Below are 15,807 nucleotides of genomic sequence, written 5' to 3'. Positions count from 1 at the left end.
TAAATCATCTCCTATATCTTTGCCAAAATTCCCCTAAATTGCATATGTAGTACACAACTCATCTGTACCTCTGGGAGGAAGCCATAGGCTGACAATATCTATTAAATAGTAATGGCTTAACCACTCACAGAGGGCAGACAGGTGCAACCAATATGATCAATATATTGTTACACCAATAGCATTAAGGCATTACATACACCTATATGTGCCACGTGAGGAAGCTTATGTTAGAAAAAAGAATTAAATATGACTATAACCACTCACAGAGGGCAGATGGGTGTAATCACTATGATTCAATAATAACACCAAACAATATAGCAGAGAAGCCCTTGCCATAACAATCGCAGAAAATGCACAGAGGGATATAAGTTGCTAGAAACTAAAGATCCAGGTGTATGTAATGCCTTAATGCTATTGGTGTAATAATATATTGATCATATTGGTTGCACCTGTCTGCCCTATGTGAGTGGTTAAGCCTTTACTATTTAATAGATATTGTCAGACTATGGCTTCCTCCCAGAGGTACAGATGAGTTGTGTACTACATATGCAATTTAGGGGGATTTTGGCAAAGATATAGGAGATGATTTAAGTATTATAAACACCACCCCCTATTTGTTCTTAACGCCATTCAATTGATATGATACCAACTGTTCTTTGACATATACAGTACTTGTACTATATTTCCAGTACATAATTATGTGTTGAGCTATTCTTGACATATATTTCTATAACTATGCTTGTATGGGTTTTTAAGGAATTTTGCTAATTAAAAGTGCAGTTTTGAGCAGCATATACTGGTTTGGTTCTTTTTGTTTTTCTTTTTGTAGACTATGATTCACCAGTGCTGGTACCTGCACATAAAACCATATACAAATCAGGATTCTATATATACAATCAAATGTTTTTTTCTAGTAAGCAATGTCTGGCGGGCCTACTATGACGACAACGGTGGGAGGGGTCTTACAGCTTAAGTTGCACACGTACCTACGTACGTGCATGCCCTTGCAGAGTCACTGGAAGTGACGAAACTGGTCGAGACTGGGAAGCATGTACGTGGAACGTGGAAGGCGGAAGTGAGGTCGGCGTGCTATGCGATAGACGGAGTCCAGGGAGACAGCACTGCTGAGAGCCTGCCGGACGGCCCACGATCGGGGTTGAGCTCGTCAAAACTCTGTGCCTGTATACAACGGTCTTAGCATGCGAGTGGTTTGGTATAACTTAATACATTTTAAGACGGTTTTACACTATGGAGCCTATTGGTTTGTTTTGAGGTGCTTTTTGATATGGAGCAGCAGTTAAATTTGTAAAAGTGGACCGGTGGTGATCGTGATAAGCAGAGGGAGGCCTTGATATCCCTGCAGGCGCTGTGGACCCTATCTGACAGAGGGTCAATATCTAGCGGTGAGTGTCCCATCTTAAGGGTGTGGTGGTGGTACGCAATGTAAAGGCTACCTGCAACACAAACCATAGCTGCGAGTCAAGCACTACGGTGGACTAGTAGAACTAGGGTCTGAAATTCATGCTGGACTCTATGTGCAGTGTATCATTATATAAAAGCATACTGACTGACCGTTGACCGTATGCCACAGACGTGGTAAATGGTGCCCTTAACCTCTACACTACCCAACCATATAAGAATGAACTTGACTGGAGTATCAGATTAGTATGGTATATTGCCAGTTTCTCAAATTATTTTGTAAGAACCAGGTAGTCAAATTAGCTGGAGATTTCGTAGAAGTTGCAAATTATTTATGTAACTTAACCAGCCTAGCGTTCTATTAAGATCGCCAGGGTGGCGGCACTGCACTATTTTTTGAATTTTTTTTTAAATCATGTAGCCTAGCGCTTGCTACATGATTCCCCCCTCCCTGCGGTGTCTGTGCGTACGGTCCGATCGGCGCCGGCGCGTAAGCCCGTCCGGAAATCCCATTCTGAGCGGGATTTCCTTTAGGGCTTCCCCGTCGCCATGGCGACGATCGTGATGACATCATCGGGAGTCCCGATCCACCCCTCAGTGCTGCCTCTTTCACGTCGGATAGCGGCAGATCGGCGGCGATCGAATCCCCCATGCAGCTAGCAAAGTGCTAGCTGCGTGTTTTAAAAAAAAAATTTTGCAAAATCGGCCTGAGCGGCGCCCTCCGGCGGTCATTGACGAGCTGAGCTTGTCAATACCGCCAAGGAGCATACACAAGGAATGTCGCTCACAGGCGTCAGAACTCCTTGTCCTAGGACAACGGGAATAACTTACAGCTGTGCAACAAATGGTAGCCAAAGTAATGTCATCTGAGGTACACACACAGATGTGTACACCTCTCACATTTAAAAAAAAAAATGATTTTTTTTTCTTCCCACGGAACACCACTGAAGATATGACACTTTAATAGAAAGTAAAGTAGCCAGTACACAGCTTGTATAACAGTGTACATTTGCTGTCCCATAACATTAGTTCAAACACAGGCGTTGTCTAAACAAGTGAAGAGAAGCAAAACCAAAACTTCAATAAAATTAATTAATATTCAACACAAAGCTTGCTTCTTTCCCGTCTCTTGGGACTGAGAGGGGTACTGATGTAAAATGAAATTAAGAAAAAAAAAATCTGGGACAACCTTTTAAGTATTTACGGTTTTCTTGGCTGAGAAATTCACTTTATTGATAAGGTGCTAAAATATTTTCAGTAAGAATTTAAATAAACCTTTTATGTTGGGTAAGTGCTAGTTTAAATTTCCAAGTTCATAGTACTACTTGGGTCAAGAGAAACAATAAAATTGCCAAGATCTCCTGTACAAAAAGTGGGTAAAAAAAGAAAAACAAACCACAAAAAATCCTCCTCCACAAAACGCTAGCGATTGTGCTAGTGTTTTGTGATCCCCAGTGTGAACAGGGCCTAAGCGAATAAGGGGTAAATATTACATGTAATGATGGGGGGGAGGGGTGGAGAGACTAAGGAGCGAACCATTGTAAGAGGTAAGTGAGAGAAGTATGATAGCAGTTAAGGTGTTCAGGTGTGGAAAGGAATGTTGAAATTACCAAAAAGAAAAAAAAATTGTGGATCAGGAGACAGGAAATGAAGCTGCCAGACAGAGAAGTGGAATTTCTTCTTTCCAGTGTAACGATATAGTTGGACCCCCCACACGAGAAATCCAATGACAAAAGTTTACATATAGTATTTCTACTTCAAACATAGAATATTGTTGCAGGCATTGCCCAAAAAAACAGAACAAAAAGCCAAAAAAACCAAAACTGTTACAGCTTATTCACACTAGTGCGCTTCCGTCCGCTTTTCAGCAACCTGTATCAATCTGTTACATTGATGTGCTCATAAAAAGCAGACAGAAGTGGACATAGGGCTTGATTCACTAAACCGTGTTAACTCATATCACGGCCGCGCTAGCGTTTTTGTGAATTTTCACGCACAAATATTCGCAATTGCGCACGGAAATTTGCAATTGCGCGCAAAACCGCGAAAACGTGCACACAAATGCTAGCGCGCCTGTGATATTAGTTAACTAATATCACGGTTTAGTGAATCAAGCCCACAGTGTGAAGAAGGGCTTACTGGATGCTACAGGTAGCCCCAAACTTTTTTTTTATTCACATTAGTCCCTCTCACCCCAAGGATATGCCTACAACCTCTGTCATAACAAAAAAAGAGAACAATGCGGGACCTGCTTAACAGCAGTTTGAATAAACCGTTTTTAAAGTTACAAGTTAAACATTATAAACTCATTTAGAAAAAAAAAAAAAAGTTCTAACCAGTATAGCTAATAATTTACAACTGGGGCCATATAAGACAACTTACAGTTGGAGATTCACCATGGTGAGCCAGCTTAACACTTGCTACTTGTCCATTTTTCTTTGCTTGAACCTCTATATAGAACATTTCAGAAGTGATGTAACATATTCTTCCATTTGGACCAAGATGCGACTCCAACCTATTTTTGGTAAAAAAAATTTTTTTACAAAAACACCCACAACAAAACACACATTTATGACAACTATAATACAGAAGACTAATTTGTGATTGGTATTGCCACCATTCATCAAAACTATGTATACATAATGCTAATAGTCATCATTAGCTTATACATCAGGTTGGATCACTAATGCTGTTAGTAATGGCATTGGGGGGACACCTGTTCTTACAATATATATCTAAATGACCTTTACACAAAAGATCTGTCCACCTGACAATATTTTAACAGAAATCTATTTTTTGTGCCTAGCTTAAAGTTAAGTACACACATTCACTGTATAACTGTATAATTATCTAGGTTGAAATAAAAAAAAATAAAAAGGTCTATCAGGTTCAACCTTGAGCCACATTGCACCTCATTCCAGAGGAAAGTTTCTTCCCTTGTGGCTGTTCTATCTCCCCGATTAGATGCAGGCAGCACCTGGGCACACAGCTAGCATAAGTAGGAATTCCTACAGTCTGTATGCAACTTAAGTACTTCGTTGAATAACCTGTTAGAAGAAATGATTGAATCAGGGCTTGAACCTCTGACTATGGAATACCCAGCCAGCTCATGGTGATCCAGAATCAGCAGGAATGTACTGTATAAGATTCTATAAAAAAATAAATAAATAAATAAATAAAAAGACCAAAAAGCTAAATGTATTTTGCCTTCTTAAAACAAAAAGGTATTTGCAGTAATTTAGCTTTAAAGGGACTCCGAGCAGTGCAGAAACTATGGAAAGATGCATATCATTTTAAAGCTCTCCTTTTCCTCTTTCCAATGATATATAAACCGCCGCCCTACGCCTTTTAGTTTTCGCTATTTTCGCGATTGAAATTGCCGCGGCTGTGATTTCAATCGCGAAAATAAAGAAAACTAAAAGGCATAGGGCAACAATTTAGGTGTCGCCAGAAAGAGGAGAAAGAGAGCTTTAAAATGATATCCATCTTTCCATAGTTATATTGTATTACACAGGCCGACTTTTTCTGCTGAATGGAGCTGCTGACACTGGGGAAAGTGTCGTCCTGTGTAATACAAGTAACTATGGAAAGATGGATATCATTTTAAAGCTCTCTTTCTCCTCTTTCCGGCGACACCTAAATCGTCGCTCTACGCCTTTTCGTTTTCTTTATTTTCGTGATTGAAATCGCGGCCGCTGCAATTTCAATCGCGAAAATAGCGAAAACTAAAAGGTGTAGGGCGGCGGTTTATATATCATTGGAAAGAGGAGAAAGAGAGCTTTAAAATGATATGCATCTTTCCATAGTTTCTGCACTGCTCGGAGTCCCTTTAAGTGGGCAACTTTGGTTTCCCATGATGCATCACTGCTGAATATGCAAATCATCTTTTTCTGCCCCTAGAAAGCAAGTCTGCACACCCAGAACCAATGATGTATAGTGGGCTTTTACATTTTATAGAGCCACACCAATCCAGGCCGCATGCATGTCAGCTCTACCAAAATTTGCTAAATTCCTGCTGATTGTTTTTTGTTTTTTGTTTTTTTTTTATAAATGTGCTGAAAAAAAAAAAATAGTACTTCCTGTCAGGGCTGTGGAGTCGGAGTCGGGAAATTTTGGGTGCCTGGAGTCGGAGTCGGGAAAAAATGCACTCCTAATGAATTTGTAACTGTAATTAAAATAGAAAATATGATAAAATGTTCTATTTCTCAGATAATAGTCATTAAAAATGATGTATATATACAGTATATATACAGTAATAGCTGTGCTTAGTCCACAAAAATGAAATAAACCAATCAAAATTAGTTACTTGTGCTGCTTCAATAAAGCAGTCCCCGTATTTTTAAGGTCAGATATACATATCTGATTGTGACTGTATATATGATGTGTACACAGGAATCTCTTATATATACTAAAAAACATCTATGCTGTAAGAATAAATCCTGATGTGTAGCCATGTCACTAATAGAGATGGTCAATGAGATGGAAATAATTCTGCATTGATGCTGATTTATGCAAATGTATGCACTCCCTTTGCTGATGAAATCAAATAATTTGATATGTGTTAAAATTTGGTTTGGTGACTACAAATTAAAGGGTAACTGAGACGGATGAAAAGTAAAGTTTTATACATACCTGGGGCTTATTCCAGCCCTCTTCAGGCTAATCAGTCCCTCGCTGTCCTCCACCACTCGGATCTTCTGCTATGAGTCCTGGTAATTCAGCCAGTCAGCGATGTCCGGCATGCCGCTCCCACAGCCAGGAACATTCTGCACCTGCGCAATAGTGCTGCGCAGGTGTAGTACGCTCCTGGCGGCGGAGTGTGTGCATGTGCACTACGCCTGACTGGCTCAAGTACCTGGAATCATAGCAGAAGATCCAGGTGGTGGAGGAGGACAACGAGGGACTGATTATCCTGAAGGCGGCTGGAGGAAGCCCCAGGTATGTATAAAACTTTAATTTCATCTGTCTCAGGTTTACTTTGTTACACAGTAGTACTATACTCTACATATGCACTCCCCACAGAGCTGCAGGGAATCCACTGAGAATGCTGTGCACATTGAATACAGAGGTGTTGTCTGTTTACAATCTCCTCATTCCCCTGCAGAGTACCTGTACATCACTCTTACATATACCCACACTTACATTGCCTAGGGCCTGATAGATGTTCTTTGTTACGGTTTGTACCTTCCACAAGTACTCTTACCAAGGACTAGTTTTAGTCTAAAGGGAATAAATATAGTAGTCTACATATCCTTCTCACTTCAGTTGTCTTGTAAAATTCCTAAGCGTTGGCAGTTAAGAGACGAATTTCATGTTACATACTTTTAATCAACAAAATTGTAATATGCAAATTAGAGGAGTCGGAGTCGAGGAGTCGGAGTCGGAGTCGGTGGAATCCTAAACTGAGGAGTCGGAGTCGGAGTCGGTGGATTTTTGAACCGACTCCACAGCCCTGCTTCCTGTGTACCAAATAGGAACCTTTGACATCTATCCATGACCTTTCTATCAGAATGTGGATTCTTGCATGCACATGCGTTGGTTTCCATTGCCAGGGAACGTACATCCATTATTGATTGTGGTCAGCTGCCAGCTTAGGTGTGTGGCTGGTTGCAGGTGTATGCAGTGCACATGGTTCAAGTTGGATTAATAAGTATAGGTGCCTATAGTATTTCCATAATAGAACTAAAGTCTACTACACATGGATGAGGCCTGTCACTCAGCAGGGATCAGGACTCGATCCCTTGGGCAACAGTGCAAAGCCCAGGGCAGTACAGACATTCTATTACTATGCACTGGGGTTGGAGTGAGGGAGAGAAAAATACCCTTGGGCAGTGTTTGGCCAAGATGAGCCAAAAGGGGGATTGATCGCTGACGCATTAAGGGAAAGGGGGCCACTGCATACAGGCTAGATTTTTGGTAGAATAAGTAATTTATTTTTGTATTTTCAATGTTAATTTGCATTTTTGGATTTAATTGTCTTATCTGGCCAACTATGGGGCTAATATCACATTTTCTTCTTTCCTTTTTCACTGATCTAGAAAATCATTAAGCTTTTTATTTTTATTGCAGAACATGGGGCCTGCGTATGCGTAGGCTCCTAGAGGACACCTGAACTGGAATGGATTTGGAAGCTGCCATATCAGCAGCCTCCATATTCCTTCTCAGTTCAGGAGCCCTTTAAGTATGGATCACCAGCCATTACCACTAGTATTTTATATACTATGTGAAGTTCTTATATTTTTGTTTGTTTTGCACTGTTGACCCGCCCCTTACCTGTTGCTATGACATCAATAACACTATAGGAGTACAAAGAAGTATTAAACTATTAATGTACAGTTGAAAAAAAAATGTTCTCCTTGACTATGTATACAGCCAAAAAGTCAATCATGAACTATTCCACTTTTTTTGGAGCCTGCTGCCTCTATAGGCCCTTAGAGACTGAGAAATAAAAAGGGAAAAAATGGAATTACAATGTTAAAAACAAAAACACCCTGTCTTCAAATTCAAAATTACATCTTAAAAAAGGATGGAGCACAATTTACTATGATAAAAGCATGGAGAAATTATTTTTTAGCCATTTACTTAGGAAAAGGTTCTTTATAGTAAGAGTGATTACAATGCTGAACAGGAGCATATGGGCAACGGTCGCAGCAGTCGCCTGTGCGACTGGTCCTGGAGCCCCTGAGGGGCCTGCTCATCCTCCCCACGTGCTGCCGCTGAGGGGTCATCAAATACTCACTTCGCCACAATCCATGCACTGCATCTACAAACTTCTTCCTGTCCTGCGTTCCAGCTCACAGTAAGAGCGCCCCCTAGGGGGCACTCACTGTGAGATGTAACTCAAGAACAGGAAGTAGTAAGTAGATGCAGCTCGTGGATCCTGGCGGAATATTTGATGACTGTTCAGCCGCTGCTGGTCCGTGCCGCTGCGTCCTCCCTCTGGCCTTGCTACCTATACCAAGGTACCTATTCCAGGCTATCTATACAGAGGCACCTACTCCAGGCTACCTATGCAGAGGCACCTACTCCAGGCTACCTACACCAGGGCACCTACTCCTGGCTACCTATACTGAGGCGCCTATACCTGGCTATTTAATGTAGGGTGGGGGGGCCGCATCCAAATTCTGCATCGGGGCCCCGAGGTTTGTAGCTATGCCACTGATGCTAAATGTATCCCCACAATAAGTAGTCATGGCAAATACTACATATGTGTTTAAAGGGGGCTTAGCGGCTTTCTAAGACATCCTTGGCTATAATTACTAGGTAATTCCTGGTGGTGTTGGTCCAGGGATTTTATTTGACAGTCATCTGGAGTCAGGAAGGAATTTTTCCCTTTCAGGACTAGTGCTGTTCCTTACTTTCTTGTTAAACTTGTTGTGGAAGTATAGTTAGGTTTATTTACTGTACAGGAGACATACACTGAATTTGCAGCAAGGTCTGTCTAAAGGTGCCCATTAACAGTCCAATTTTTTTCACCAAATGCGATCTTTCGTTTCGATTTTTACGATTAAATTGTATAGAAAATTTGCTGTTTATGAAGGCAAATCGATAAGGAATGATTCTTTGGTCGATTGCTGAATAGGATAAAATCGATCAGAAAGTTGGATTTTTGTGATTGAATTTGAAGAAAGAATCATTCAGTAAATGTGAACAATCGATAATTGCCTTCTGATTATTTATGACCGTTTTAATGGCATCCAAAGATTGCATTTAGTGAAAAATCGTACCATTAATGGGCACCTTAAAGAGACACTGAAGCAAAAAAAAATAAAATGATGATATAATGATTTGTATGTGTAGTACGGCTAAGACAAAAAACATTAGCAGCAGAGACACAAGTCTAATATTGTTTCCAGTAAAGGAAGAGCTAAGAAACTCCAGTTATCTATGCAAATTTGCCATTGAGCTCCACGACTTTCAAAGTCGCAAAGAACTCTTCCAGACACTTGAGATAATAAGCTTTAAAAGACAATGGCCTCAATTCACAAAGCTTCATAAAACACTTTACCGAATGTTTGATAAATTTACCTTATGGGTAAAATCTAAATTTTAAATTCACTAAGGTATTACGCATTTATTGAATGTTTTATCGATAAAACATTTGCTAAATATATAACACCTTAGTGAATTCAAAATTAAATTTTACCCATGAGGTAAATTATCAAACGTTCGGTAAAGTGTTTGATAAAGCTTAGTGCATTGAGGCCATAATGTATCTTTTCTTCCCTCTGCAGGGAGGATTTTCCAGAGCAGGCTCGTGAACTTTTGAACCCATTTAGAATGCTGAGTAGTGTCTAAACTGCAAATATTAGAGAATGATGCAATGTTATAAAAAAAAAAAAAACACTATATAACTGAAAATAAAAATATTAGAACATTTTCTTTGCTACTAAAATTCTATTAATTATCCGTATTACACAACCAATTCATTATATCATAATTGTTTTCGCTTAAAGAGAGTCTGAAGCGAGAATAAATCTCGCTTCAGACCTCATAAATAGCAGGGGCACGTGTGCCCCTGCTAAAACGCCGCTATAGCGCGGCTTAACGGGGGTCCCTTCACCCCTAAATCCCCCTCGGTGCAGCGGGGGAGCGCTTCCTGGTTGGGGCAGGGCTAACCGCCGCAGCCCTGCCCCACGCGCGTCTGTCAGCGCGTATCTCCGCCTCTCCCCCGCCCCTCTCAGTCTTCCTTCACTGAGAGGGGCGGGGGAGAGGCGGCGATGCGCCGCTGACAGACGCGACTGGAGGCAGGGCTGCAGCCGTTAGCCCTGCCTCCAGGAAGCAATAAATCTGCGACCTTTCTACGACACTCTTTTGCGGGGGGTGGGTTGGGGGTGAAGGGACCCCCGTTTAGCCGCGGGATAGCGGCGTTTTAGCAGGGGCACACGTGCCCCTGCTATTTATGAGCTCTGAAGCGAGATTTATTCTCGCTTCAGAGTCTCTTTAAGTGTCTCTTTAAGGGAAGCTTGGAACAGACGGATATACACTTTGGAATGAATTACAGATTAAAATTATTCCTCCTATTTTGGCCATCGGTTGGTTCTAACATGTGAGTTAGATAACTTATTGGATGATACAAAAATGCATAAGGCAGGGAACACAATTGACTGTTTTCGTGCGCGTTTTCTGCACAGAAAAACTGAGAACTCATGTTAATCAATGTGCTAGTGCACACTTACTGTGTTGTTCGCACGCAGAAAAAAAAACTGACATTCTGCATGATGACTCTGCACATTTTGGCAGTTTCCTCTATCATTTACATCAGTTTCTGTGAAAAAACACGCGCGTTTTCCTGCATGGAAACACACTTGGTGTGCAGAAAAAGTATGCAGAAAAACACGCGCGGAAAACTGAAAGTCAAGTGTGTTCCCTGCCTGAATGAATACATGAATATTTATGAATATCTAAGTAGGTAATCTCAGACATTTAATTGGCACATAGATATATGTTACTGGACAATAGTTCTCTGCAAGTCAAGGCTATCTAGTCTGTGGAATACATTGCATATGTACAAGATAGGAAACCAAATCCCACAGCTGCACATTCCAATCTCATGAAGCCTGTGTGAAACTACAAGAAAGAGAACCTGTTATTTCTGAGGCTAAAATGTATGAAAAAGGAAGTGTGCAATATGGCTTACAGGTGGCCATTTTGTTATACCCTAACAATTGAACTTCAGTTCAAACAATGGACATACTTTTTTCAACCCAAATAACCATGTAACCATTTAAAAATGTACAAAAAGAATCAATATTTTGTAAATATAATTGTTTACACCATTACATAAGTCATTAAAATGTATTTATTTTATAGATAGTATTGGGACTTGGAAGGAAAATGACAAGTTTGATGTTGGCGAATCAGTCCTTTCACGTGTACTGAACGTTTCCTCGAGAAAGGGGCAGGCAAAACTGGGGGCAGTAACAGTGCCAAAATGTCAGCGGGAAGCGCAGAATGGGCATCTTCTGAGCAAATCATTTGCTACCAACGAAAGGCTCAGCAGCCAATGAGAAGACCCCACCAGCAGCTATAAAGGGGAAGGGTTATTCACTCCATCTAGTGTTCTGTGTGTAATATGAGCTATAGACAGAGTCAGGAGGCGAACTAAATGCATCAGGTAAAGAAAGCAATGTAGTTGTTTTAGCAGCTTAGGTTGTATAGTGTGCTCACTGCGCTGAACTGTTATTTGTACGATTTATTGTGTGCTGAAGTGGTTAGATAGACAGGTGGGCAGTTACACATTGGAACTACAGCTTAGAACAGCTAACAAACCTGTTTAGTTAGTGAGAAAACTGTTAGCTACTGCATAGGATTTATTTAGATCTACATAGATTTACATAGGTTACAACTATGTATACAGCACATTATTTGTGTTCCTCCAGCTTGTGTGTTCCTAGCTCGGTACTGCTGCAGCTACTGAGAGAAAAATTGTCAGTGTCAGCTACAGCGTTTCTTCAGACAGTGCTCAATAACTTGGGTAGAAGACCGTGAGGGGTTCCACTTGACAGGTATTATGTTAGTACTGCAGGGTCACGTTGTCCCTTAACCCCTTGCGTACCACCACACATACCTGCTTGGTCGTGCCGCTGCTCCATTCCTGCAGGCCCCTCTCTCTGCCGTCGCTAAAATGGCAGAGGTCTGTGCCCCGGTTAGGAGCCGCATTCATAGTTACATAGTTATTTGGGTTGGGGGGGGGGGGGACAAAAAAAAAGGGGGGGAGGTTGTTCAAGCTGAAAGTTCAACCAGAAAATAACGTACAACACTAGCCTGTGCCCTCACATATCCCTGTTTCAGACGAAGGTGAAAAACCCTTAAAAAGGCATAGTCCAATTAGCCCCAAAAGGGAAAAATTCCTTCCCGACTCCAGATGGCAATCAGATAACATCCCTGGATCAACACCACCAGGAATTACCTAGTTATTATAGCCATTGTTGTCTTTCAACGCAAGGAAAGCATCTAAGCCCTCCTTAAACGCAGATATAGATTTTTTCCATAACTACTTCCTGTGGCAATACATTCCACATTTTATTCACTCTAAAGTACCCTTTCCTAAATTTTAAGATCTGTCTGGTGACATTCAAGGCCCTACACCACATGGGACCCAAGTACATAGCAGATCTATTGGAACTATATGTCCCTCTACGCACCCTCCACTCTGCCAACAAGATAAATTTGGTTATTCCCAGGATTCACTTAAAAACATTTGATGCTCGGGCCTTTTCCTATGCAGCCCCTACTCTATGGAACTCACTTCTACAATCAGTGCGAGAGGCTCCTTCTCTGGACAGCTTCAAGAAAAGGCTCTTCTCCCGAACCTTTGAGACTGCATAACGCAGCGTCACAGCGCTTTGAATCCCCAGGGAGAAAAGCGCTATAAAAATTATTATTAATAATAAAAGGCTAAAGTGTTTTTCCTCCATGCCCACATCATGTCCCCTAGTCCTTTGTAAAAGCCTAGGGATGAAAAGCTCATCCGCCAAACTTGTATATTGCCCTCTGGTGCATGTATACATGTCAATTAGATCTCCTCTAAGGCTTCCCAGTTTATCTAACCTTTCTTGGTAAGCGAGACCTTCTTTCCCTCTGATCAATTTTGTTTGTCAATCTCTGCACCTGCTCAAACTGCAATATCTTTCTTGTAATGCGGTGCCCAGAACAGAATTCCATATTCCAGATGCAGCCTTACTAGAGAGTTAAACGGGGGTAATATGCTAGCATCCCTATTTTTTTTATTTCCCTTTCAACCTCCCTGGTGGTAAGCCCGATCTACATTCGGGCTAGCCGCTGGAGAGGATCACATGGCCCCCGGAGGATTTTGTTTAACTAAAATGTGTATCATATGGTCAAGCTAGCACTTTGCTAGCTAACCATGCCCTCCAAGTCCCTCCGCTCTCCCCCAAAAGCCGCCGTTCTATGTACCCCCCAGGGATCCCGCGATGGCGCAGCCATCCAATCAGCTCCAGGCTTCGTTATGGGGAGGATCGGGACTGCGCATGAAGTGATGACGTCATGTCAGATCGTCGCCATAGCGACGTGTGAAGCCGATTGGTGAAGCTGCAGCTCTCGCGGGATCACGGAGGGATAAATATTGCCGGAAGCGATCAGGGGCGATTAGAGAGGTGCGGCGGGGCTTGGGAGGCATAGTTAGCTAGCAAAGTGCTAGCTAAAGCATTTAAATCACATTTTATTTTTAAAAAATCCTCCTGCGGACGCAGCCTATGAAACTCTGTACCACCAGGGAGGTTAATGCATCCTAAAATTGTACTTGATTTAGCTGCAGCAGCTTGGCATGGAATAGGATTATTTAACTTGTTGTCGATGAGTACTCCTAAGTTTAATGTCCCCATCTGTATCCCATTTGCTTTCTATGGTGCTAAACCGTTGGTACAACCAAAATGCATAACTTTACATTTTTCATTGGCACCTGACCCTATCAATGTAAGCCAACGCATTTAGCTCACAGTGAACACGCGGTCAGGAGCCAATGAAATCGGCTCCTGAATGGCTCACAGAGCTCTGCCGTGGTATTGATGGAAGAGCGAGTGAGTTGCAGCGGGGAATAGAGTAACGCAAGCGGCGGGATCACGCTGCGGCAATGTTGAAATCTATGTCCTGTCAGAGCCGGGCAGCCACCAGCAACTCGTAAATTTCAGCCGCGCTGGTCTGGAAGCAAAGGACTTCCGTTGCGAACTTAAAAATCAATTTTGTACTCACCTGGGGCTTCTTCCAGCACAGGGCAGTAGCCTCAGTCCCTCATCACAGCCCCAGTCCTCTTCAGTGTCCCCGCTGGCTGCCCACCACTTCAGATTCCCTTTATTGTATAAAGTCACCCCGTTCACTTTAACTGCTTGAGGACCACAGGCTTACCCCTCCCCCCCCCACCCCCACCCCTTCCCCCTCCCCCCCCCCAAAGAGGTGGAGCCCCAGGCTGAATAGCAGGAAGGCCCTGTGGCTAAGTGACACCTAGAAGGTGGGCGTCACAAGCAGGACTGGAGACTAATCTCTCAATGGAGAGGGATAGTTCGCAAGGTCGGGCAGGCTAGGTCGGCAACACACGGGCAGATAAGGTACAGAGACAGAAGGCTGTTTCGGTAACCAGGAACAGGCAGGGTTGGCAACAGGTAATCAGATATGCGTAGGTACCGAATCAGAAAGCAGAAGGATAGTCAGGAAAGCAATAGTTCATAACAATGCCTAGTCTTGGGTGTGAAGTCCGTGGTCTCAACACCCTGGAACTAGTCTGAAGTATAACACAATGGTAACACAGAAATAATCTGGCTCAGTGTGAATTCTGTCCTCCTGGTTCTAACACACTGTGGGATCTGACTATGGTCTGAGTGCTTTCACGTAAGTGTTCGCAACGGCAGACAACTTGAGAATGACCAGCAATAACTATATATAGAGCAGCGCTCCCCTGCGCCACCCATCGCTGATCAACCAATAGCCACTCGCTCTGAGATCAGCTGACCAACCTGGTCAGCTGATCCCTCCTCGTTTGTCATAAAGGTTCTGCCTCTCAGCGTGCGCGCGCGTATTCCTCAATCTGTGTGCACTAACAGGCCCAGCCACATCAGACGCACGCTGCCGCGTGCAAACCGCCGAGCTGACGGGCACCAGCCGCCTCGCTGCCAGTCCGCGCGGCGGCTTTTCCGCAATCTATTACAGGGGATGCATGCGATCCTCGCTAACCTCCACCACAAGGATTTGATGCGGATTACAATTCGCAAAATAGATTTGCAGAAAATTCACGTTACTACCCGAAGTTTGAGGACATTTTTGTAAGGCTTTCAGAGGCGTTCTTGATCATCACTACTTTGGATAGCTCATTTAACAGATAAAACCATTATATAAAAAGTATATAGGTTATAAGGTCAACAAAATCAAAACTGTTTTCTGTGGTTGTGTGTGGGGAGTAAGTGTGTGTGTTTCTGTTAAGGGTGGTGCTATATACTTGTACCTACATGCTCAAAAAAAAAAAAAAAATTATTAATTTCTAGGATTTGGGGTGAGAGAATGTTAAAATAATTGAATAGCTGAAACTTGATTGAGGTTTACTTGTTAAATGTTGGACCGTCTCCGAAGCCTCTCCTCACAGCTTGCGTTTTGGGTAGTCAGATACTAATAAATCCCAGCTTGCACTCAAATGTACTTCAAAATGTTATGGACCAATCAAAATAGTCAGGAAGTGCATTCAAATGGCCCAATGCAAAGCTGTATACAAGAAGCCAGATTTATTAACATCTCATAGACAATCTCAACTGTCTACTGCTGTAGGTAGTGGTGGTGATCCTCTTCTTGACTTAATTCATGGTTCCAGAGGGCATCAAGAAAAAAAGGTTTGAAAAAACAATGTTCATAAAAAAAACAATTACACACACACACACACAC

At 42.3% G+C, this 15,807-nt stretch overlaps 1 protein-coding gene across 1 annotated transcript in view; it reads right to left on the bottom strand.

Annotated features, from left to right (window-relative positions):
- LOC137517534 (mediator of RNA polymerase II transcription subunit 1-like) overlaps nt 1-15,600 on the bottom strand; it is a 272,907-nt gene extending 257,307 nt beyond the window's left edge. Inside the window, exons 1-2 of the mRNA XM_068234521.1 lie at nt 15,475-15,600; nt 3,802-3,934 (exon numbers count right to left, since the gene is read on the bottom strand). Of these exons, the coding sequence (XP_068090622.1) occupies nt 3,802-3,882 (81 nt within the window). The 5' untranslated portion in view covers nt 3,883-3,934; nt 15,475-15,600. The remainder of the gene's footprint in view (nt 1-3,801; nt 3,935-15,474) is intronic.
- Between the last annotated feature and the right edge of the window lie 207 nt (nt 15,601-15,807).

The sequence above is a fragment of the Hyperolius riggenbachi genome, chromosome 5, assembly GCF_040937935.1.
Source record: "Hyperolius riggenbachi isolate aHypRig1 chromosome 5, aHypRig1.pri, whole genome shotgun sequence".
In the NCBI taxonomy this organism is placed as follows: domain Eukaryota; kingdom Metazoa; phylum Chordata; class Amphibia; order Anura; family Hyperoliidae; genus Hyperolius; species Hyperolius riggenbachi.
This window is presented reverse-complemented; position numbering and strand designations above follow the sequence as displayed.